The 25,806-nt window shown below is 42.2% G+C and overlaps 1 protein-coding gene across 1 annotated transcript in view; it reads left to right on the plus strand.

The window, feature by feature from the left end:
* CPS1 (carbamoyl-phosphate synthase 1) overlaps positions 1–25,806 on the plus strand; it is a 99,199-nt gene that overhangs the window by 24,480 nt on the left and 48,913 nt on the right. The window contains exons 9-22 of the mRNA XM_065841098.2: positions 2,928–3,017; positions 4,133–4,261; positions 4,974–5,080; positions 5,486–5,627; positions 8,025–8,102; positions 10,020–10,115; positions 10,810–10,905; positions 15,470–15,659; positions 16,227–16,384; positions 17,187–17,315; positions 20,730–20,874; positions 21,269–21,479; positions 22,554–22,752; positions 24,931–25,107. Coding sequence (XP_065697170.2) covers positions 2,928–3,017; positions 4,133–4,261; positions 4,974–5,080; positions 5,486–5,627; positions 8,025–8,102; positions 10,020–10,115; positions 10,810–10,905; positions 15,470–15,659; positions 16,227–16,384; positions 17,187–17,315; positions 20,730–20,874; positions 21,269–21,479; positions 22,554–22,752; positions 24,931–25,107 — 1,947 coding nt within the window. The remainder of the gene's footprint in view (positions 1–2,927; positions 3,018–4,132; positions 4,262–4,973; positions 5,081–5,485; positions 5,628–8,024; positions 8,103–10,019; positions 10,116–10,809; positions 10,906–15,469; positions 15,660–16,226; positions 16,385–17,186; positions 17,316–20,729; positions 20,875–21,268; positions 21,480–22,553; positions 22,753–24,930; positions 25,108–25,806) is intronic.

The following is a 25,806-nucleotide window of genomic DNA, read 5'->3' on the forward strand; positions in this document are numbered from 1 at the left end:
TTCTGTTGCCAAACAGCTATTTTCATGTAAATCAGGATACAGTAAGATCAGGAATCTGCTTATCGATTGTACATGAGGAGTGATTGATTTTTATTTTTTTTCCCCCCTGAGTTCTTTAGATGCTAAGGTTATAGAATCTATTTGCTAATGTTGTTTGTACAGGGCAGGGAGCAGAGCAAACTGCCAGTATTTTGCAGGAACTTCTGTCAGAGATGTATTTTGGTGCATGTGATGGTCAGTGTCCCAAAGCAGATGAGAGCTATTTAACCATGTGAAGCTAGAAGGCCACTTCTACCCACACTCTTTTTGTTCTCAGCACTATGGCTTTCCCTGACTGCTGGCTTGCAGCCTTCCCACATCGTCCTTTCAGATTGGGACAGTTTTTGTAGGGTGTGCAGTGAACAGATGAGGGAAATCCTCTGGCTTTGGAAGGAATGTGTTTTAACAGCTCCCTGATCAGTTCTCAGTCTGGTTTCTGTCTAGACATGATCTCGTCCAGATGCAGGGGTCAGTGCTCTGCTGTACAGAGGAATAATAAGTGTGAGAAGTGGGGGGAGGATTGTGAAGGCAGCAACACCTAAAATCAGTCTTGCTGCTGAAGGAAATGTTGTAACAAGCCATAGACTAATTAATTGGACAGGGAAGAGTTTTGAGAGTGAGGTAATTAAAATACCTTAAAGCAGTTTTGTCCTACAACTCGCTCTGGCCATTAGAACAACCAAAGAGAGCCTTTGAGGGACATCGTTGCTTGGTCCATAATGTTTTGCAGGTTAAGTATGAATGTTGCGACAAATTATGGGGTTTCCAAAAGGGGCTTTAAAAAGGAGGGTGAGTTTTTCTTAAGACACTCTGGCACATCACACTAAATTAGTTTCTGTGAGAACTGGGCACCTTAATGTTACTGAGATTTTTCGAAACCCACTTCCCAGAAGCCTGAAGGACAGCAGGTGGAAGACCTATACAGTTCCTGTGCAGTGATGAAGTTCCACTATGGACTGTGGATGTAGAATCCACTTGTATGTTGGTGACTGTGAAGATACTGTCATATCTGATGTCAAGCACAGCTTTGTATCAGAAACCTTGAGTGATCTAACAAGACCCAGTTTCAATATGATTTCCATTCTACTTGTTCCCAAAAGGGGATCGTGGGGTACTTTGCCATCTGATTATGTAGTGTGAACTGCAAGATAAGTTCCAATACAAAAATCTCCTTTCAGCATTACACAGCAGGAGTTGCAACAAGTTACCTTTGGTAACACTCACGGGTCTGTGCTGAGTCATGTCCTTGAAGGTGGATTGGGGACCACCAGTGGTCCTTGTGTTGCAGCTTGAAACCTTGCGGTGAAGGGAAGTGGCTCCCTGTACCCACTTCTTCCATCCTCACTTCTGACATGGCAGTAAGTTGCTCCTGATGGTGATCGGAACTGTCCTCATACAGGACATGCTTCTGCATCCTAAAAATCCCTTCATCTTAATCTTTGAGAAGATAGAAGTTAAAACCAGAACTGAGTTATGATAACAGAGAGGGAGGAATTGTAATATTCTGCTAATAATCTTGCGTTCCCTGTAGAGGGGATATTTTTCCTTCTTGGCTGGTCATAATCCCCCTATGAAAAGATTCGGTTTGTCACCTAGCACCAGGCATATTGGGCATGGATTTTAGCATCTTTTCATATAGGGGCACAGCTGTGAAATATGAATGCCAGGGAAGCTGATTATAGAGAGATTTATACAGGTGTGGTTTTTATATATTTTTTTTTTCTCCTAAACAAACAGAAAAACCCAACCAACCAAACACCACTCCCCCCAAAACAAACCCAAGCTAAAACAAAAAACAAAAACAAAACCAACAACCAACCAAACATAGAACATTTTTTCAGTGGTGTATTGCACAAGAGAAAAGCCACTTTGGATAAAATGCACTTAGCAATATCAGCATTCAGAAGCTGACTGTAACTGAAGGTAATCACAGCGTTAGTTTTTAGAAGGAAGAAGTCTGCCTTATGTACTTACTGATGCATGACGTCCCAGCCTGCTGCTAACTGCAGTCATGTAACAAAATAATTCAGCAAGCTTCAGAAAGCAGCTGTCCGAAACAAACAAACAAACAAACAAAAACAAAACAAAACAACACAAACAAACAAAACCCCTTAGATCAGTGCTGCAGCTGTCTGTCAGTATGTCTGCATGTTGCAGTGTCAAGGCCCATATACAGTGGTTTGCTCTGACTGTCTTCCATGCTGGCTGCAGCTAAGTGGGTGTACAAAGCAGGAAGTCAGCAGCCCCAAATTGGGGCCAATCGACTTTGTGGAATGGGTTAAGGAACAGCAGCTGGAAGAAGAGGGGGAGTGTTGTCCAATATGTAAAGATATCAGGTCCGTATGAACACAGGTCATACTCAGCGGCCTGTGCTGCTGTGGTGTGCTCGAGGTCAGTCACAGGGTATCTCCAGCTGTGCTTTGGTTTTATTGTGACTGGAGGGTCAGGGTGGTGTTTGATGTGATGGACCTGGGACTGGTGTGAAGTAGTGTCGCTCCACTGGCATCAGCAGGATAATATCAGCTGAAAATCTCTTACCGTTTATCTGGCATTTATCTTGGGCTGTAATAATCTGTGAGAGCTGACTTGCTGCTTCACTGCTAATGAGGTGAAACACAGGAAAAACGCTTGTCTTAACTATGGAAACAAGTGATTTCTTAAGGATTGTTGTTACTGCTGTAATCAACACTATATAAAAGAACATTATAACTTCTACTTTCACAGAAAAATGAAGGAGGCACTAATGTCTGCAGTACTTCTGGAAATTTCCGTGTAAATTAATTTTTAAGTACCATTTGTTGCATGTTGATGAAAAATTATTCCTTTCTCTCTGTGCCTTAGGAGCGGGAGGTAATCTGTCATTTACAGCATGGTCTGTCTTTTTATAGGAAGTCAAGGTTTATGGCAGAGGGAACCCAATTAAAGTGGTAGCTGTCGACTGTGGGTTGAAGCACAACGTTATCCGCCTGCTGGTAAAGGTAGGTCAGTGCTTCATGTCCTCCATCTCTTGTTTTGCTTTGGTAAAAGTCTCCCCGAATGCACTAGCCCTCCTTCCAGCTGGACATATCCATTTGAGCAGCAGTTTTCCTCCTAAAATGAGGTACAATTTTTAGGACTATTTTTGTGGACTGGGTGGTGTTTTCTGCACATGGTACACTGTATTGAGGTGGTGTTAAGGAAGAGGACTTGTGCAGCAGCCTCTCAGCCATGAGAATTCCTGGAAGGTGAGCTTTACAAAGAGAAGGCACAGTCTCTCTAAAGAACAAACAAGGAAGGTCAACCCAACTTCGTCAAAAATAAGTAAATGGGGGGAAAAAATTTCACAGTGAGGTGGTGAATGGCTGATATGGTCCCAAGGAAGTTATGGAATGCTCATCCTTGAAGATACTGAAAATTCAACTGACCAGTGCCCTCAGCAACCTGCCCTGAAGTTGAAATTACCTGACTTTGAGCAGAGATTGGACCAGATGACCTCCTGAGGTCCCTCCAGCCTGAGTTACTCTTGAATACTATGAGTCTGTGAAAGTCTTTTCCTGTTGTTAGCACAGTGGTATAGCAGTCCTTACTTCTCTAGGCACACAAGAGGTATGAAAGAGGTGTCGTCTCATTCTCTAGATGTGCAGGGCTTCCCCGTTTCTGTTGTGTTTTTTTTTTTTTGTTTTGTGGGGTTTTTTTGTTTTAATTTGTTTGTTTTCTAGTTAATCTGGAAGTTTGTCCAGTTTTTGATGTGCAGAACTATTTGTGGCATGTCACAGAACGATGTTGTGAAGCCCTATTTTAGCAGTTAGGATGAATGCACCATGTAAAGAGAACATTTTGTGGATGTGCAAACACACTTATTTTTAGTAAGTTTTGATCTCATTAGTGAATTTCAGACAAACTTGACAAACACTGAGGTGGCTCAAAGAGACTAAGGTTTTGTTAAATAATCTGGGCAGATAGTGGAGGGAAGCCTTATTTTTGTCCCTGGCAAAGGAATGACTGAAATTCAAACTCAGCCTCTGGGACATGAGAGCATGGGAGCAACCACCTGACACAAATTAATCTGTTCCCTTCCTTTTTTTTTTTTTTTTTTTGTCTTTCTTTTCCCCAGCGAGGTGCAGAAGTGCATTTGGTTCCATGGGACCATGATTTCACCAGCATGGAATATGATGGGCTCATACTTTCTGGAGGCCCAGGGGATCCCATGAAGGCCCAGGAGGTGATTCAGAATGTCAGAAAGGTACAGTATAATAGTTACAGCCCAATTATTTTTGTTTATTTGACTTTTTTTAAGTGTCTGAAATCTAAACAGTTGGTTTTACTACCCTGTTTCCCTGAAAATAAGACCTACCCTGAAAATAAGTCCTAGCATTATTTTTCAGGATTTTTGAGGATGCTTGAAATACAAGCCCTATTCCAAAAATAAGCTCTAGTTACAGTTCATCAAAAAACTCAATTTAGGTAGCGTCTAGGCAGCTACACATGTAAAAAGGTAATAAGTTTTGGAGCAAAAATTAGTATGACACTGTCTTATTTTCAGGGAAACAGGGTAACATTACGGACCGAATGTCTTTCAGTCATTTCAGCTGCCTGGTATATTCCTCATCTTGGTTCACTGGAGGCTGTCTCCAGACCAGTACTTATACAACTAATAATTAAAAAAGAACCATCTGTGTTTTCACAGTGCTCCTATTTGAAATAATGTTGCACACTAAATGACTGTGGTGCAGAGTGTCATTGCTTGTTCCCCTTGAGTAGACCCAGACATCCAGCTGTGCTCTGAGACTTCCCTCTGAAGCACAGGAGGAAACTTTCCTTTATAGGCTGTTGCTACCCTTGCATTCAGTTTTTTCCCAAGTCTGCGTGGCTGCTGTGAGGGAACTACCAAGGTTTGTTGCTGGAATTGCTGAACAGAGACACCCCAGTATTTCCTGAAAACCTTTTCATTTTAGGTCCTGGAGAGCAATCGCCCAGAGCCCTTGTTTGGAATTAGCATGGGGAATCTCATCACTGGAATAGCAGCTGGAGCTACTTCCTACAAGATGCAGATGGCCAACAGGTGCAGCAGCTCTTCTGCTTCCCAGGGCCCAGAAAGACCAGCTCAGCGTTGCAAGAGGCCACAGAGCAGCGGTGCTTTGCTTCTGAGCTGCCTTAACGGGAGCTAGTGTGGCAGTAATGTTACTTTTGCATTCCAGCCATTCTCCTTGCCTTTAATTTAAACTGTCATGTTATGCATTGCTTTTTTTGATGGTGTTTTGGAAGTATGTGATGTAGTTTATCGCCATTGAACTGAAGGATAGCAAAGTTTCTCCTAGGATTTATCATCTTGAGATTGGTTACTCATATTAAGCAGCTACTGTTGAACTGTTATGTATAGCCCCACAGTTATCAGCTCTTCCTAAGTGTGGCATTTGAACAACATCTAGCACTTCCATCCCCTGTTCTCTGATCTTTTCTCTTTCAGGGGGCAGAACCAGCCTGTCCTGAATGCAGTGAATGGACAGGCTGTCATCACCGCACAGAACCACAGTTATGCCATTGACAGCTCTACCCTCCCACCTGGCTGGAAACCTCTCTTTGTGAATGTCAATGATCAAACAAATGAGGTGAGCTCTTGCTTTCCAGGTACCTGCACATAGCAGTCCCTAGTGAGCAAAGGTTCCATCTCACTTTATTTCACCTCCTGGAAGCTTGCTGTCGGATTACAGTTATTTATCAGGACTAAACTTGATGATTTGACTGTTTACATTACTTGACACCCTGCCTTACAGCCCAAAAGAGGGTGAACCATTACCAGCCCAAAGTGTAGGATTGCACCAGTGACCATACAGTTTCACTTGAACAGCTGCCTTATTAACTTCTGTGATTTCCCCACTGTTAGTGGTGCTTGCTCAGTTCCCGTTGTCTTAGGGCTTGTGCCACAGGTGTTCCAACCTGTGTCACTGTTTTATTGTGTTGGTTCTGTGTGGCCCAGTGCAGAAAAGGACTATTATTGCAGTCTAATTTGGTCTGTTATTAGAAATAGAATTCCAAGGACTAAAGTCATGAGAGAGAGGCAGCTACCTCTAGAGAACAACTTACAGGACCTAAGCCAGAGGTGTCGTGTCAAGTGACATCCGTATAGGGGAAAGGAAAAAATAAAAAATGCCTGGCCTCTGGAGGTTCACAGCTGAACAAGGAAAAGCATAGGAAGGAAAACAATATCCCATAGCTCAGTTCTGACAAGGTCAGACAGACATTGAGACAGATCTCAGGCTTTATAATTGCCCATTTTAAGTCTCCATTAGGCCCAGTGTTGTACTAGTCAGTGAAGTCTTGTTGTTTATCAGAAAAGCTATTTTTCAAAAGTAATTTCCCCTCTAGGATTATGCCGCTCTGTTTTGTATAAATGCCCATACAAAGTCTGGCAGATCGAACAGCACTGTTCTGGCATATTGTGGCTATACTTCACAGGATTGAGAAGCAGTAATTTCCAGCTGATGATTTTAGAATAAGTTTGTTGTTTGTCAATTGTTGTTTTTTTAATCCTTACAGACATATCTAAACAGGGACAAATGTTACCAGACAAGATATTAATACAAAAAAATTGCACCTGTTCAGCTAAATTTTTGAAATGAGTTTGTTTTAGCTGTCTTGACAAACCAAACCTTTTCATCCCCAGACCTTTCATGTTTGCTTTAGCTGAAGTTTGGAGACAAGTGTGATGGTGCTTTTGCATAAAGCAGGTGACGAGGTTGGACATGAGTCTTCTGGATCTAGAAGCATGGCATTCTTTCATGTGAGCTGAAGGACCATCAGCTGAAGCAGCATCAGTCTCCTAAACAAGGGGGACAAGGAGTGATGTTTGTTTAGTGTAGGATGCACAAACAGGAACAGGATTGGATGGGCTCTTATGTGCAGTCTGTTGCATTCTTCTGTTTGAAAGAGAAAAAAACCCATTTCTTCTGACTGACCTGACCCATCACAGCTGGGCGGGTTTCCAAATACTGACAAGCCATGGACTGAATGTTTTTAAAAGATATTTGTACACAACTAGAAGTAAAAGACTGATGGCATTCTTCACTCTGATGGCAGAAACTCATACCATAATGGAACAGCTGTGGTCAGTAGCTCATCTTTCATCCTTGTTCTATCCCAGTGTCCCACCCTGCCACTCTGGATGGCAGTGTTGCTCTATAGGAGCTCATGGTACTCCTTTGTCCATCCTTAAGGGACACAGGTTGTATCAACTATTTTTTTCTGGGTTCCCTCTTGAGGGACTGCTCTACTTCCATCTGGAATCGGGCTGTAAGCAACGACAGCTACAGGGTAGTTTCCCGGTGGACCACACTGCTTGGTGCTATCTGTCTGTGGAAATGAGGTGTCTGTTTTTCCTCTTTCCAACTGAAACTACAAGCACTGTCTCCAATGTCAGTTTAGATCCTTCATAGCTATTGTTTGGCCAGAGCAGAGGTTCCATGTCACCATGGGCCTGACAACAGCCCAGAGCAGAGACCATGTGCAAGGCCCTGTGGTCACTATTTAAAGTGAGTTATGGAGGTAAAGAGTGTGACCTAAACCTTTCTCTCCTGTAACAGAACCAACCAGATCAGAATGGTAAAACCATTCATTCCATAACAGCCTTGTCCAAGGTGATCTTTTCTTGCAGTGTGTGTTTTTCTTCTCTGCCTGGTTCGGGATTACCTCTGGAGGGAGACCAGCCCATCTGCTCTGTTAAGTGCTTATAACTTAGTAGCATTTGCTATTGTAGTGAAAGTCATGTCTCCACTATGCATCTTGCTGGGTTATACAGGTGTTGAAGTGTTAGCAGAAGAGCAAGAGGTTCAATGACTCTGCAGATAAGACACTGTTTGAAGACTGGGAATGAAATGGGTGTAAATTTGGTAGCCCCTAGAAACCCCTCAGTCTTTTGGCCTTCAGTACTTACAGGGGTAAGGTGTGGCTTTCTGTTCTCTTGCCTGCTTGCAAGGAGGTGTCTAAGATGATTGTTTTTATTCTTGCAGGGAATTATGCATGAGACCAGACCAATTTTCACAGCACAGTTCTACCCAGATGCAAATCCTGGGCCAAGAGACACAGAGGTATTGTATGAGAGTTGATCTGGACTTGCTTTCAGATGGCCTAGGGAGTGCAGATATGTGTTAGGTACAGTGACAAGTCTTCAGTTTGGTAATGGTCTTAAGTCTTGGTTTTGGAAATGCTGGGATCCTAGAGAGCCTAGTCATGCGTAGGCTTGTGTCTGCTTAGCTTGATCCACAGCTAATTACAATCAACAGCAAGGCGTCTATTGACTTCTGCATGCTTTGGATCAATGATTCCATTCATATGATGTGTACACTTTGAGTCCTGGTGGGATTATTTGTGTGTTGGAAGTTACTGAAGTGCTTAAGCTTTTGCAGGATGAGGCTCAAATCTCTTGTACCTGGGGTGATTACAAAAGGAAAAGGATTTTATCTTAACAGAAAAAAAAAATACTAGCCAGATGCTTTGTAATAAAATCATTAACTTTCTAATACATTTTAGTTCCATTTTCATATTTTATAATTACTGTAGAGTTATGTAAATGGATTCGCACTTCTTCACTTTGGTTCTCCTAAGTGAAATGAAATTTCAAGTCCCCATCTGTGACTTCGTGCAAATTCTATAACAACTGGCTGCGCAGTCACAGGGTATGACTAAGCAGCAACAGGGGATGTGGAAGGCAGAGGAGACATATCTGAACATAAATAAACTATTTAGCATTTCTTGAGAGAGCAAGAATACATAGAAGTGCTTATTTTAATTTGATGATGTTGATTAAACCTGCGAGTAAATCTCTTGATATCAAGAAGTTTCCTAGCAATCTGATTGACTGGTGAATCTCAGAAAACTGCAAACAACTCTCAGTTGTGTCTTTTCTGATTCTGTGCACTCCCACTGCTGGGCTGGGTTAGCTAGCATGGCACCTATCTCACTGGGCTTGCAGGACCCATCCATGCTCCTCCAAAGATGATGCCCAGTAGCCAGCTTCAGGGGCCGTGTGGCCAGAAGCTCCACAAGTGTGGGGTCAGTGGGGAGCCTGTCCCCCTGTCTGCAGCTCTCTGCATGCCCATGGTGGTGCTACTGCTCCTGCCTGGAGAAAACTTTTCTCACGGCTAATCTGGAATCCTCTCTGGGAGGACAATAAGCTGGTGAGAGGTCTGGAGCACAAGCCTTATGAGGAGTGGTTGAGGGAGCTGGGGGCTTCAGCCTGGAGAAAAGGAGGCTGAGGGGAGACCTTATCACTGTCTACAACTACCTGAAAGGAGCTTGTAGCATGGAGAGTGTTGGTCTCTTCTCCCAAGTAGCAAGTGATAGGACAAGAGGGAACAGCCTCAGGTTGCGCCAGGGGAGGTTTAGATTGGATATTAGGAAAGAATTCTTCCTGAAAAGGGTTGTGAAGCACTGGAACAGGCTGACCAGGGAAGTGGTGGAGTCACTATCCCTGGAGGTGTTTAAAAGGCATTTAGACGAGGTTCTTAGGGACGTGGTTTAGTCCTAGAATTAGGTTAGGTCATGGTTGGACTCAATGATCCTGAGGGTCTCTTCCAACTGAAATGATTCTATGATAATACTGATTTAGCACAACCGATCTTTAGATTTACCTATTCACGTCACAGCTTTGTAGCAGGCTCCATTCCAGATGGTTCCCTTCAGCTAGTTAAGTGTATGGTCTGCTGTGTTTTAGCTTTTAATGCATGCTCATTCATTACTCTGTCAGCCACATGCAAGCCGAGCACAGAGACATGATTGATGTGTGTTTTTTTCCTGATATGACCTCACTTTCTCGAATGCAGCTTTGTCAGATATGTCAAAGTTGTTAAAAAAATTCCAAATAATGATCCCCTCTTTTCTGATGGTGTAAATCTGCCTTCTGAAGGCAGCAGGGTTGATAGCTTGAGCCTGTTTTTTTTCCTTCTTTGCTTGGTATTCGTTTAATTCCACTTTGAGGATTAAATACATATGTTTATTTTTCCTAGTTCCTATTTGATTCATTTATTTCACTGGTTAAGAGAGGGAAAGGCACTATTTCCTCGGTCCTGCCGAAGACTGGAGTGATGGGTTCCAGAGTGGAGGTCAGTGTACTTGTTATTCACGCCTGTCAGTGAGGCTGGGAGCTACAGAATTCCTGCTGAACCCATGGTACAGAATGGCACAGAAAGCTGACCATGGAAGTCAGAGGAGGCTTCCCTTGCAAAAGGCCTGTCAGCTGCCTGTCTCACAGTCATCAAGCATCCCTTGTGCTGTGAACTCCCTTTTCTTTGAGAAAGTTTTAAGATCTGATGTTTCATGTATTTTTTTTTCTTCGTAGTTCTCTCAAGGAAGCTGCTCTCATAGCAGTATGTGAGGTGCCCTGGGATACTCTGTCTGTGAGATTTTGTGCTAGCAGCATAATGTTGATGCTCTGTTGCTCAGCAAATAAGTCTGAAATTCCCAGTGTGACCTGAATTTCTTACCGTTTTGCTATCTTAGAAGGCAGCTGGACTTTGTTGGCAGCCAAAGTGAGGCATAGTTATCTATAAGCATGTGATACAATTAACACATTTATTGTATACCCTATGCATCAGTCACATGCTTCTCTAACCAGAGATATATGTGAGAAGTCCAGTAGAAATATTCTTAGAAGTAAAACTGCTGTGGTTTTGGAGGTGACTTCTCTTTTTAGAACTTAGGCTTTGTAATTTAAGGCTGTTCAGTGCTCACAGTCTCTGTTATTTCAACACCCACTACCATGGGACTGATTTTTTTCATTCTGTTTGACACTTTTAGGTTTCCAAAGTTCTCATTCTAGGATCTGGGGGTCTGTCGATTGGTCAGGCAGGGGAATTTGATTACTCTGGATCCCAGGCTGTGAAAGCCCTGAAGGTGAGTGGATACTCTGTGAATACTAATGTCATGTAATTTACTTTCTCTTCTCACAGCTGACTATGATGATCCAGCTATGTTATCACTGGGGCAGAGAAACTGGTGACAATATATGACTATAGAGAAATTCAGGCATTTTTTGTTTGGGAATTTGTTGGTTGAATGATGTGGGTTAACCACTCCAACTTATCTTGCAAAGAGAGACATTCTCAAGGTTTCCATTGCAGTCTTCAAGCAGTTTGTTATTTGTGGTGTGTGACTGGTCACTCCAGGCTTGTCAAATTCAATGGAAATTAAGAAGAGGAATATGGTCAGTTACACCTGAGCTGGTTACTGAAACTTTTGTGATATGCCAACACACTGCAAGGTAGACAAATAATAACAGCTAAATGGTTGGCTACTGTCAAGACTCATGCAAAAGATTTTGAATGCCTTATCCAGGTGGTTTTCCTGAATGGTATTTATTTTAAACAGGATGAACTTTTAGATGTTCATATATGCCAAGTTTTGTTTCCAGAAAAGATAAGTAATCTTGAAAGGGATGAATGAAAAGTCATTCCTCTGGATGAATTTTGTCTAGTAAACATCTTACCTCATTTCTGATGTTAATTTTTAGAAGATTGGAGAGCTGTATTATTCTGAAGCAAACAAAAATCCATGTGTACTTCCATACCTGCCTGAGAAGTGCATGCATTTAAAATATGCTCGTGCCGAAGCATCCTGCGTGGTGTACACACGTGGTAGGTTTTAGGGTCTGATGGATTCAGAGCAGATGCAGCACCTGCCTTCAGATGAGGTGATGGCGAGTGGCTTTGAGGCTGTTTTGACACCAGGGCTGTTCTATTTCCATGCTGACCGTGGAGTCAAGGGAGGAAAAAAATCAATTACAGTAATCTGAAATATAATCTGGGGTTGCTCTGGGTGGGCACCAGTGTTAGAACACATCTTGTGTTGTAAATGATTTGGTTGTGTCCTGTATTGCTATTGCTGGCTATTAGTTTAAGCTGGCCAAGTCATCAAGAAAACAAGTTAGGAGTGGAGGATCCCAGCGTTGGTGAGTGCAAATAATGACCTGAGTTGGAAAGGAGGCATCTCTCTCCATTTTTTTTCTCTTCCGTCCTTCAAACTCAGCTCCAGTTTGTGGGAGAAAGTGGTTTTTTTAATGATAAATCTCTCTGGCTTGACCTCCCCTAGTGCCTTTTCCCTTCCCATGGCCAGCAGCCCCCTGCTCTGATCTGCTGTGCTCACGCTGGCTGACCTTGCCTCTGGCACAGTGATTTACAGCTCCATGTGAGAGAAGGTGCTTGGTCAGTGGCTGCCAGGAGAAAGCTGCAGAGCTTGGGTGGGAGAGAATGGGGATAATTAACAGGAGACAAGAGAGATTTCTTTCCCCTTAGACTTCTTCATTTTTTTTTTTTTTTAATAAATAATCAACATTGATTCTCACTGCTAGATGATTGATTCATTCTGCTGTGTACTGCTGTTCTTCCAGTTGAATGCTGATTCAGTATAAGAATGTGACATTGTTCAAATTCAGTTCTATACAGTTAAATGGGTGCCTTTTTTAAAGAGCAAAATGCTGTGGAGCTGGGACTTCCCCAGTCGGTGAATTTGTATTTGCAAGGATGTTCATCAAAAGCAGGGACATCCTCTGAAGAACAAGGCCTGGAAGCCTCTGTGAGCAACAGGGACTGGCTTTTAGTCACCTGAAGAACCTTCTGGAATACTTGCTGTGGGGAGTCTCCCAACTGGTCTGAATACAGGTAGATATTACACAAAAAGAGGAATGGAGCCCTCAAGTAGTATTATTAATTCTCTGTTTTAATTAACTTGTAACAAATGCCTCCAATTAGGATGGGCAGCCATTGTGCAGAGTGCTGTGTGCTTATAAAAAATTTAAAAGGCAGAAATTGAAGGAAAGGGTTGCAAGGGCAAACAGCAAGTAGATTAAAATCCAGCATCCTGATCAACTGAACCAGAGGAAGTGATATTAATAAAATGTGTCTCTCAGCACAGTGAGCATTAATTCATTAATTGTCTTCCTCATCACTGCAATCTGGTCCTTAATACACGTGGCCCCCAGATAAGCTGGAATGAAAGGGCTGAGATGTACAGATACTCCAGCTTCTTAGAAAGCAATACACCTCTTTCTCCCCCATACATTGCAAGAGAATTATAGCTGTGGATTTCTTAATATATTTAGTAGAGGAGAATGTTTTGGTCAGAGATCTGCCCTTTTCCTCAACACCACCATGAAAACTACCCAGTTTGGGGTCATTTGTCTAAACCTGAAATATTTTCCCTGAGGATTTTCTCTCTTCTTTCCCTTACCTGTTCCACACATTTTCAAGGAAAGCATACTTCAGTGAAAAAAATCCAACTTTCGATGGGGAAAAAAGGTCAGCAGAAATTTACAGCCAGTCTTAAGGCAGTATTTTAAGTTATCAAAGGAAGGAGAAGAAATGTTATCCAATACCTGAAGTGAGTGAGAATTCCCTTGCTCCAGGTGAGTTATATATTTGTTCCCCCAAACCAAAGAGTCAATCAATCACAAATTGTGAATAAACACAGAAAAGCCCTATGACATCTTCATGTGAACTGGGGTGTGCTTGTTATGGCTGGGGTAGTTAATTTTCTTCATAGTAGCTAGGATGGGGCTGTGTTTTGGATTTGTGCTGAAAACAGTGTTGATAGTACAGAGATGTTTTCATTATTGCTGAGCAGCACATACACAGAGTCAATGCCTTTTCTGCTTCTCACACCCTGCACCTTGGAGGATGCTGGGGGTGCACAAGAGGCTGGGAGGGGACACAGCTGACCCCAGCTGACCAAAGGGATATTCCACACCATATGATGTCATGCTGAGTATGTAAAGCTGGAAGAAGAAGGAGGAAGCAGGGGGGTCATTCAGAGTGATGGTATTTGCCTTCCCAAGTAATGGTTACGTGGGAGGGAGCCCTGCTGTTCTGGAGATGACTGAACACCTGCTTGCCCATGGGAAATGGTGAAGGTTGTTTGAAGGAATTCCTTGTTTTGCTTTGCTTGTGTGTGCAGCTTATTAAACTGTATCTCAATCTATGACTTTTCTCACTTTTACTCTTTCAATTCTCTCCCCTGTCCCATTGGGAGTAGTGAATGGCTGTGTGGTGCTGAGCTGCCTGCTGGGTTAAACCAGGAGAGTCCATTCTGGCACCCAATGTGGGGCTCAAAGGGTTGAGGTAACAACAGATCTGAACAGAGTGTGTTAAAATATATATTTTTTTTTTTCCTTTTTTCTTCTCTGAGCTGTTGTGCTTGTTCTCAGAGCTCTCTCTACTTGCTGTATATGCTCCCTGTTGTGTTATCATCTCTGGAGGCTGGATTAAGGTTATAGTTTTTCTGTACTATGTAACACTGGCTTATGATATGATAAAATTACTGGTCTTCAGACTAATCTGATATTTGTACTCAGCATTGCCATCATCTCCATACTTCAGGAACCATCTCTCAGAAACTATTAAGAATTATGCTCTTTGCCTTTCCTCCTTAGCCAATCTATGGGGGACGCAAGGGGGGACACTTCCCCTGCTCCTTCACCTTTCCCTTCCCCTCCAGACTAGTTACAACAGCTTTTGAGAATTTGGAATATCCTTGGGATTTTCAACACAGCATGTTCCTATTGCAATGTTTCCTGAATGTGTTTCAGGCCTTGTTTAAGGTTAAACAACTATTTAAGAACACCAACCAGAGGTCTGCCCCGAGGCTGGACACTTATGAGACGCAGGATGTGTGGTATAGTATTGAAAAGTATAATACCTGGGGCAGTGGGAGCTGCCAGTGTCTTGGAAATTCACCCCTGAACAAGGGCAGAATCATGAAAGACCAGAAAAATATTTGGAAAAAGTATTCTGTCCTGGCTGTCATGTTCCTAGAATAACAATTTCTATACTGGTCCCAGCAACACTTCCATAACATTTGCTCAAGGAATGGCTGATTCGGTCTACCAACTTCTTTCCTCTTTCTTTTTACTCTTTCTTTAATCTTATCACAGTTCCTGTTTTTAGTGAGAGGTGTCCTTGTTTCGTAACCTCCACAACTTCCATATAGCAAATCTTTCTCTTAAAATGTGTTTTGCATCTATAATTAGCATTGTTTGCAAATGGTTTATTTGTTTGTAGAAGTTTATTGCTTTACAAGAAGATAATGGAGGTTAGAATGAGTTCCCACAAAAATGAAGACGCGGCCTTTGTACTTGCCAGTGCACCTTTTCACCAAAGCAGTTTACTTCTGTCTCCTCTATGTAACACCTAAAGGTATTAAACAATTTCAACCAAATTTCTGAATCAGGTGGGCATCTCCATTCCCTCAGGATTCACAGACAGTCAGAGGCACAAAAGTAGAGAATTGGCAATAAATCAGCCTGGTACAAGGTACCTGAAATCCCTAATGAGAGAGTACATAAGGAACCAGGCTTTCTAAATTCAACTCTTGGTGAATTACTTGTTGAACCCCATCTCTCCTTGCTGCTGCTATTAGCACTTTTTTCACGTTTGCCTAGCTTTAATGCAGATTTTCATTTTTTCAGGAAGAAAATGTGAAAATTGTCCTCATGAATCCCAATATTGCTTCAGTGCAGACCAACGAGACTGGCCTAAAGCAGGCTGATGCTGTCTACTTCCTCCCCATCACTCCACAGTTTGTCACAGAAGTCATCAAGACGGAGCGTCCCGATGGCTTAATTCTGGGCATGGGTGGCCAGACCGCTCTCAACTGTGGTGAGTACGATACAGGTGCCTTAGCGCTCCTTGCAGGTAAACTCAGCACTTTTTATCACGTGTTCAACAGACTTTATTTGTGCAGGTATGCAAGACCTATGTGCCTGATACATTGCCCAGGTTACTAAGGGATACAGACAGAAATACTGACCATGTGGGTGTGAGTAATTGCTAAGCTGTGAATACAATATGTAATTCGCTGGTTTTGATAAATTCTGCTTTTCAGCTTCAGTGTCAGTTATTGTAGTTGGATTGGGGATATTCAGACTACCTTGAGGCAGAGATCAAAAGGAAGGTTCGCTTCATTTAGTTTCTTGCATCAGTATCCAACTGTACTGCTTTGTTTCGTGTTGCAAAGGGTGACCAAGCAGTAATTTTACCAATATTCCAGGTTTCATACATTTGAGGACAGAAACTTTTATGGTCCCAAGTTCTAATACTGACAAAGAATCATAAAATTAGCTGCTGAAGAGGTCAGATGAGTTGTCAGCTAGTCAGGTATCTTTTGAATACTTTCTTCTTCACCTGCCATCAGTCCTCAAAACAGTGGATTTGTTTACTCCGCAGGAGTGGAACTCTTCAAGCAAGGAGTCCTGCAGCAATATGGTGTGAAGGTCCTAGGTACATCAGTTGAATCCATCATGGCTACAGAGGACAGAAAGCTTTTTTCTGATAAACTGACTGAGCTAAATGAAAAGATTGCTCCTAGCTTTGCAGTGGAATCGGTAAATCAGATAATTTTTGAAGATGGGATTACTATTACCATTGCCCATTTGAATTATTAAAAAACAAATGAAATTATAGTTTTCTTGAATGAAAGCTGAATACAACTGTGGGGTTTGTACGCTTTCAGTAGCACTCCACAGTGATTGATGCTGGTTCACCATGATTTAAAATGAGTGAAAATGCAATTAAGCACTTGGAAAGCCTAAGCTAATTTGCCCATTGACAAGAAAAGTAAATTAAGTTGGGGTGACTTCTGTGCTGCAGCAGAAAAATATATAATGTGTCCGTGGCTACTTTGGGGACAAAAAAAAGTCTTGCACAAACTATTTAGACTTAGATTTTCAACTCCTCAACATCAGCAGTACTGAAATCCTTCTTGAGGATGGGAATGTGAAAGCAAAAAATTGATTCAGTGGGGAGGCCTGTTTGAGTTTGGAAGAAAGCAAACAGGTCTTATACCAGGAAGTCTTTTGGAAAGGTTATTTCATACTGAAGTCTGTGAAGATGGACTAGGTTAGGACACTGTCCATGGAAAGTCAGCAAGAAGTCCACAGATAACTAAGGACAGATGTCACCTCCTTGAGTGCATATTCCCGTTTTCTGCTGTTTGCCAGAACAAAGCAATGTTCCAAAGCCAACTTCTATTTTTTCATTTTATTTTCAGACAGCTTAGTGTCTTACTGGTGGGGTTTCCAACCAACTATGTAACCGGAGTTGAAGACTTTATTCATCTTAACTGTTTATCATATCTCTGAAATGTGTGTTATCATGTCTCTGAAATGTGTTCCCCTCTCCTTTAAGATTGAGGATGCCCTGAAGGCAGCCGAAAAGATTCGCTACCCAGTCATGATACGTTCTGCTTATGCCCTTGGTGGTTTGGGGTCAGGCATATGTCCTGACAAGGAAAGTTTGCTGGACCTTGGTACAAAGGTACGTCTGCAATTGCAAGCTCTGAGAACAGAACTGAGCATCTGATTTTCTTAAATATTCATCTAATAGAGACACTGAAATGGCACATCTCTTACCTTTCATCTTAGCAGTAAAATATTATCTTGATTCCTTCTAATGCCCTCTTTTCATAATTCCTGATGACTTGGGTAAGGAAAATGGTTAAATGGCAGATCTGTTGAATTCAACAAGTCATTCAAACAAGTAATAATTTGAGCAAGTGTTTCAGTAATTTTGGTCTGAAAAGAAACACAGTGTGCTAAATTCACCTACTTTCAGAAGTAAATGGCACATGAAGATGTCAAGGAAGTTAAAACATTTGAAATGCTGAGTAATAATGTAGTATCAGGGACAGAAGAGCTGAGAGGCTTGGGCCTTTGCTGTCTTTCTGTTTAAAGACAATATTTTTGCTAGGTCAAAAGCTCATGTAGAGATGTAATTGGATGACACTTTGTAATTTGACATCCACCAGCTGTCTCTGGCTATGAAGAGACAGCTCTTTTTCTGTAGGAAATCTTGGATTGTTTTTCTATAGATTTGCTGTGAAAAGTAAACAGATAATTGAGAGAAAGAAAACAAGAGCTTTTTACCTTGGCAAAAATGTGGAATTTTAGGAAACAGATCTCTACTATTTGATCTCTAAAATTCTTGGTTCTTTCTTTTTGTGGCTTGCTGAACCTCTCAATCTTTCATGTGTCTCTAGGAAGAGATACTGCTGATCCCAATAAGAATTATATGTGAAAATGACATTTCTGTACTCCTCCATGCTGCTGTCATACAAACAGACTTTGATTTTGGTGTGCTTAGTGCTGAACAAACATCTGTTTGGGCAGCATCTGTCGCAGGGGGACTCCGTGGACAGGACTGACAGATACAGGAGGCGGCAGTGGGTGCAGTAACCCCATCTTATGGGTTGATGGCTGTCATTGGAAACACTGCACTTGTCCAAGCTCCCACATGGTCTGTGTTAAGGGAAAGCAGAAATTCTCCGAGAAACCTTGGGAGTGCAGCTGTCTGAAAGGCTTATATCGAGACATTTTTCAGTAGGAAAATCTGGGTTTAATCAGCATTTCTTGGTGTGTTTCTTTTTTTATTTTAAGTGATTTTGAACATCTCCGTTTTCCCTGAAATCTGTAAAACAGCTGCTTTCTATAAACAACTTATTATCTGTAAAATTTTAGGAGTGAGGCGGATCATATTTTTAGTGACTTTTTCATGATTCTGAAACTTTCCTGTATTATCTACTAAAAGTCTCGTTCTGTTTTACTTTCCAAGTGAATGTTTTAATTTTCTCAAAAATTATGCTAAAAGAGCTTCAGCACTTCGAATGAATAGAGTAGAATAGAATAGACTAATTCATCTGGGAGGGGCCTACAATGATAATCTAGTCCAATTGCCTGACCACTTTGGGGCTGACCAAAAGTTAAGGTGCATTAAGTGCATTGTCCAAATGCCTCTTAAACACTGACTTGGAGCATCAACCACCACTCTAGGAAGCCTTTTCTAGTGTTTGACCACCCTCACATTAAATAAATGCTTCCGAATGTCCAATCTCAACCTCTTCTGGTGCAGCTTTGAAGCATTCCCACCTTTTATACTACTGAATCCCAGGGAGAAGAGCTCAGTGCCTCCCTCTCCATGTCCCCTCCTTAGGAAGCTGTGGAGAGCAGTGAGATCACTCCTCAGCCTCTTCCAAACTGGACAAGCCCAAAGTCCTCAGCTGCTCCTCACAGGACGTTCCTTCCAGCCCTGTCACCAGCTTTGTTCCCCTCCTCGGGACACATTCAAGGACTGTCATGTCCCTCTTAAATTGTGAGGCCCAGAACTGCACACAGCACTCAAGATGTAGCCACACCAATGCTGAATACAGCAGGACAACCACCTCTTTCGACTGGCCGGTTACACCAGGTTTGATGCACCCCAGGGTGGGCTTTGCCCCCTTGCCTGCCAGGCCATGCTGCTGACCTGTATTGAGCTGCTGCCAACCAGCACCCCCAGGTCCCTCTCTGCAGGGCTGCACCCCTCTCCCAGTTTATACTTGTGACTGGCATTACTCCATCCCAGGTGCAGAATCCAGCATTTTGATGTGTTAAATTTCATCCCATTCATCATAGCCCAATGCTCCAATTGATCTAGATATCTCTGCAAGCCCTCTTGTCCCTCAAGAATGTCAGCAGCACCTCCCAGTTTGGTATCAATATTTCAAAATGTAGCAGTGCAAAACAATTGGGTCTTGTTGAGTTAGCTCATTTCCACAGCCCAGCAGAAACTCTGATCTTTTCAGTTATGAACATAATCTGTAGTAATTCTGTGAACTGGATTTTCAGACACTGGAGTCTGAATTGTAAATAATTCGGATAACTGAAGACCTGTGGATGTTCCATAGCACAGCTAGTTCAGGTAATCTGACCTTGAGTTCCTGTCTCCTGACTCTGCTCATTTTGAGTGAGAGAAAGCAATAGACAGTAACACAGGAACAACGTAGATTGTCTTACAAGTGTGTTTAGGTGTTCCCACTACATCACCTCATATTCAGGGCCTGCTTAGGCTGGGTGTGAAGTTGTTTTTTTTTTTTTTATGTGTGTGTGAGTTTGGCAACTGAGCTAAGGGCAACATTTGAATAACAGCTTGATCTAACTACCTAGGGGACCAGACTGAAGACTGATTCATGGGAAGCATTAAAACAAGCAGCTTTGCTAAAGGATGGATTGATAATATGCCCATTGCTTTCCAGGATTTTAAGCGAGAATTGATTGATGTTTTTTATCTGCTAATACTGAGGCTATTTATTCACTTAGATTATGCTCATTTACCAACAAACTGTATTTTTCATTTTTGTCCCTTGCACTGAGGAGTGCTTTCAAGATTAGTTTAAGAATAAATCACAAATCTTGCTTCTGGTTAGCATGCCAATGATAAGCAGCATTATTAGTGCTATTAATTACATAGTGTTTGCTGGCACCCACACTCCCCATCACTTAGTCATTTGGCTTTCTGCAGAGTTCTCCCAAGTCCGTGGTACTGCCCACATACACACACAAAAGCATGTGTCTGTTGCATGATTGAAGCCTTAGATGTTTTTATATTCCAATTTGTTATTTATATGCCATTGCAAGCTCGCATTCCCTGCCTTTTTTTCCCCCATGAGATCACATAAATATTTTCTGTGCCTTTCAAATGAAGCTAATGCCTCTTTTTTTTTTTTAAAAAAAAAAAAAAGGAGGTGGGGGGAATACAAAGTGCTTGTCATCAGTACTATGAACTTCGCTTATCTTAATCTTTCAATTTTTGTGTTGCTCTGGGATGTCTGGAGATAACCCAGGGAAGTCTAAAATATGGAACATATTCTAATAAGATTTTCTTTTTTACTGTTCATGTTCCCTAACATGTTCCCAGGCATTTGCAATGACTAACCAAATTCTTGTGGAAAAGTCAGTTGTTGGCTGGAAGGAGATAGAGTATGAAGTTGTGAGAGATGCTGCTGATAACTGTATTGCTGTCTGCAATATGGAAAACATTGATGCTATGGGAGTCCATACAGGTAGGCTTGGGTGCAGGGCAGCTCACTGGAAATGACTCATTAACTTTTTTTGTTCAGAGCCCTTCTGCATGTTGTTATTGATGTAGCTTTTTGATTGATGAAGTGGGCTCTAGAAATACTCTTTAGGTCTTGGTTACAGCCACCTAGGGTGTGAAACAGATATTGTTAGGCTAAATCTATCCCTATGATCCCATTTTCCAGAAGACTGCCTGGCCTCTCCAGCTCTGAACTTCTATCTATCTGTGCTTTTCATCAACTGTGCATCCATGAGTTTGAATGCCTGTGGTGTCTTCATCACTAGCAGTGGTTAGCAAGGAAAGTGACCTGCGTGGCTAGAATTTATGGTTGCTGTGCTGCTTCTCATTTTCCTTCTCTACTACCTTGTGACAAACAGGAGATTCTGTTGTAGTGGCTCCAAGCCAGACACTCACTAATGAGGAATTTCAGATGCTGAGGGATCGTGCCATCAAAGTTGTCCGACATTTGGGCATTGTGGGAGAATGTAATATCCAGTTTGCTCTGCATCCAACTTCCCTGGAGTACTACATCATTGAAGTTAATGCCAGACTCTCAAGAAGTTCAGCTTTGGCCTCCAAGGCAACAGGGTAAGATTATTTTAAAACCACAGAAAAAGAGCCACAAATTAATAAACGAAAACTGAGGGGAGAAAAACAGAAAGAGAGAATTATGATAAGGGGCTTAGATTAGTGTGTTATTTAAATATGTGACAGCTGCAAGGGAGAAGAGTTCCTGCATCTGCTTTCCGTGCAGTTAAGGCAAGGAGGTGCAGGCTTAATTTGCATCAAGGAAGACTCAGCTTGGCTGTTAGGGAGAACTCTGGAGCAGCCAGGTCAGTAAGGTGCAGATTTCTGCATGGGAAGTTTCTGACAACAGTTCTTGTCAGCATTTGCTAGGACTGACCGTTGGAGACTTGGTCCTGTTGGGAATGTAAGAAGGTTTAGTGAGCCCTCCAGGTCCCCTCCAACCTGCAGATGCTCTAACTGCAAATGGGAAAGACTCCCAGGAGGGGTGTGGGGGGAAGCCTAATAGCTGTCCTTACAAAGCATAGCCATTGTGTCCATGTGTTGGCTGCAAATCGCCTCTGGGACCCAGAGGACACAGTTATTAATGAGCTGTCTGTTGGATTGATGCACATGGTGTTGCTAGCTGCCTTTGTTTTGTTGGCTAATCATAAACTAATCAAGATAAGGATGGTCAGAGCAGGCTGTTTAAAAATTGGCTTCTTAATTGCACTTTGCAGATGCTGTTGAGAGGCACAAATTAATCTCTAATTTGCAGTTATCAACAGCTCTTGTGGTTGTTGAAGTGCCATAACAGACTGGAGATAAGCCATGATGTTGGACAGTGGGCGTTTGATTGTTTTCTTTTTGGACGACAGACTTGCAGCAAACTGGATGGTTTGATCTCACCGTGGGTGTGACAGATACTTAAAATGGTGTCTTTGCAAATAATAAAGCAAGTCCCAGATCCAGGTTGGTAGTGCTACAATGTGTTGAGGTAGGAAGCTGGACGGGCCCTGCTGTGCTCGAGCACAGTAACCTTCCGTTATGTTGACGAGGGAAGAATCATCTCACATCTGTTTAACTTGATCCACTACTGGGATCTGCAAAAGCGAAGTGCTTCCCACTCTACTGTTCTCTACTTCTCCTCTATGGCAGGTATCCATTAGCATTCATTGCTGCCAAGATTGCCTTGGGAATCCCCTTGCCAGAAATCAAGAACGTGGTGACAGGAAAAACTTCTGCCTGCTTTGAGCCCAGCCTGGATTATGTTGTCACCAAGATACCCCGCTGGGATCTGGACCGCTTTCAGCATGTGTCCAACCGGATTGGAAGCTCCATGAAGAGCGTGGGAGAGGTGAGTGTGAGGCTCTCTCCTTCCCTTGTGTTCCACCACTTGGAAAAGTCATTTCTCTTTCTTAGAAACCCTCAGAATATCTATCTTCAGTGACTTAATGGCTTTTGAAGGTATTTATTCAGCTCAAATGATTTTTATCCAATATCACCAACTGAAATGAGGTAGGACTGTGTAATCTTGGATTCATAAGTGGTTTGACTCCTAAGGGAAGGAGACCACTTTGGATCACCTGAGATTGACTTCATTCTTAATACTCACTACAGGACTCTGAGCTACTTCTTGTTTGGGGTTCTATAGTGGTGGTTAATTCGAGTATATCTTCAAGATTTGTAGTCTGCTAAGATTTTCAGTGATGCTGGTGAGCCACAGCTCTTTGTTGTTCCCATAGTTATTTGTCGTCTCCGTTAAAACCATATGCCAAATCTCAGCCTACTTCTGCTCCTCAAATCCAGACACAACCTGTAATCTTGTGCTGAAGTTTGGACTTCATGATGAAGTCTCATACATCTGGAACATGACAGTGTGACTTTTAAACCCTGATTTTAAGATGCCTGGAAAATAAGAGCATTTTCAGACCATTTTTTAAGAGGATAGAAATGAAGCAAAATGGGTAAACTACTCAATTAGTTAATTACATATCAGCTACCAAAGCAAAATAATTGTGTATTTTTTCATCTGCCCTTTTTCCTAATGCTTTTCAAGTAGCTATTCTATTAAATTATTTTGACACGTGAGACCTTGTTGCTCAGACAACAAGCCTTCATCACAACTGGAAGGATTAATTACAACTTGGTTTTCCAGTGGTAGTTTTGACTTTTAATGACAATGAAGTTTTGGTCTGTGGTTGGTTAGTTTGTTTGTTTGTTTTGGTTGTTGTTTGTTTTTTGTTTTGTTTTCAGTGAGTTGAGTCTTAGTGGTATTAACCCTCTCTGCTTAGTGGTTTTTGGAGTGTTCTGTAGAGCTAGGGTTCCTAAATACAGTTGCCCTGTGCATCATGAGCTGTAAACACCTCCTGGCTATACATAGTGGCCACATATCACAAAAGCAGAACTGGACAAACCCCCTGTCCTTCTCAAGGCAGGTTGTTGCGTAAAGGGAGGAGGGAAATATTGCAAGAGTCAGAGCTCAAACTGTGCAGGTTTCTGCTACAGGGCGAACTGGAACAGGGATGGAGAGGCTTAAGAGATGCAGGTTGCAGCTGGTGGAGGTACTCGGCAAAAAGGTTCATTTTCAGGACCTGCGAGTAGGAGGGAATATCTTTGGAGCAAAGAGCTTCTTGCTACTGCACCTCTATTAGTATGGCACCATCGTCTCCCTAGGCCTGAACTTGAAGGCAGATTGCAGCACCTACTCCATTTTTATTAACTGAACGTTCTGACCTGGCTTGATTTTTCCTGAGCTTTGTTGTGCTGGGCAGTGGGCCTGGAGCTGTGAGAAAAGAGAAAACAATGTTGTTGTTGTTTTTTTTTTTCTTTTTTCTTTGACGTTTTTCAACTTGTGTTTGAGAAGATTTTTATTCTGTTAGGGTTTTACTGCACTGGGAAATAAAAATGTAGAAATTTGAGAAAGGGCTCTGTTACCTCACAGATTTCCACAGAGAAGGGCCTGCTTACCTATTAGATGTGGATTGAGGGAGGGAAACCCCAGTGCTGCGATGCCAAGGAGGAGTAATCCTTTTAAGAGAGTCCTCATATGGGAGAGTTGCTGTTAAATGTAATTTAAAGGAAGGGGAGCAGATTTCTTCTGAACCTTAGAATTCCCACGGTGAGTTTCTGTCTCTAACAGGTTGTTAAACAGAAATATCCTTCTGTATTACTACACCCATGCTGCTGCATAATGCTTCCTTCAACTAAAGTGCTTCAAAGCAGTTGACAGAGGAGAGTAGTGGTTTCCTGTATTTTATGGATAGAGAGATGAAAGCAGAAAGCAGTCACTTGTCTGAAGCTCCCTGTTGATAATATTGGCAGAGTCAGGCCTAGAAGTGAGGCTCCCAAGGCTCAGTCAGCCCTGCCTGTCTTAAAGCTTGCAGGACCATCTTAGTGGGGACGTCCAAAGGCTGAAATTGCTCTGAATGTCTGTCTTTGTGCTTTAAATTTGCAGTTCTCTGTAATTCAGAGGACAGCTGGGCTAGGCTGGGCTGGGTTTACCATAGCTAATGTGGAAGTACTTCTGTTACAGGTCATGGCTATTGGACGCACTTTTGAAGAGAGCTTCCAGAAGGCCCTGAGAATGTGCCACCCATCTGTAGATGGCTTCTCTTCACATCTACCCATGAATAAAGCCTGGCCAGATGTTGTAGATCTCCAGAAGGAACTCTCGGAGCCATCCAGTACTCGGATATTTGCAATAGCCAAGGTAACAAAAGATAGAAATCCCTTGACCTATATCCATTGAATTATAGCTACTGGATTGGCTCAACTGAGGTGAGAAGCATGCTGGCAGTACCTTGTGTAGGATCCTTGCTGCTGAAGTACAGATATTTGCTATTGCATGTAACTTCCTATATAGAACATAATAGCTGGGTGAATATATGACTTTTCCTGCTGGTATCTGTATTTTCCTATATTTTCTGTATTTAGGTAATGTGTTTGCCTTTTGTTACAATCTTAGCCAATGCTCATTGCATTCAGCAGCAGTTGCATTCCTGTGCCCTCGCACTTTGGTTTCCAGCTGAGTGTTGATGAAGACCTGAATCACTTTCCTTTGCTTGTTCCTAAAATAGAACTGTTTGCTAAATATTGGCTAATGTTCAGCCCTTATTTACGACAGCATTTCAGTCAAAGTTGGCCAGTTTTGCAGATTGCCATTAATTTATACGAAGGGAGGAGGGAAAAAATGAAGAGATTTTTGAGAACTGGAATAAAGGATGGTAAAGGATGGTAAAGAATGGCAAGCCACAGTCTGTGAGAGCACTGTGTTTTGCAGTTGTTGCATTGGTATGGGCTTGAAACAAGCAAACAAAAAAATAAATTAAAACTCTGTTAAATTCAGAGTACAGGAAATCCCCTGTTCTTTGAAATAGGCTCAATTGCCCCTAGCATTCTTTTAACCCAT

The sequence above is a fragment of the Patagioenas fasciata genome, chromosome 7, assembly GCF_037038585.1.
Source record: "Patagioenas fasciata isolate bPatFas1 chromosome 7, bPatFas1.hap1, whole genome shotgun sequence".
Classification (NCBI taxonomy): Eukaryota; Metazoa; Chordata; class Aves; order Columbiformes; family Columbidae; genus Patagioenas; species Patagioenas fasciata.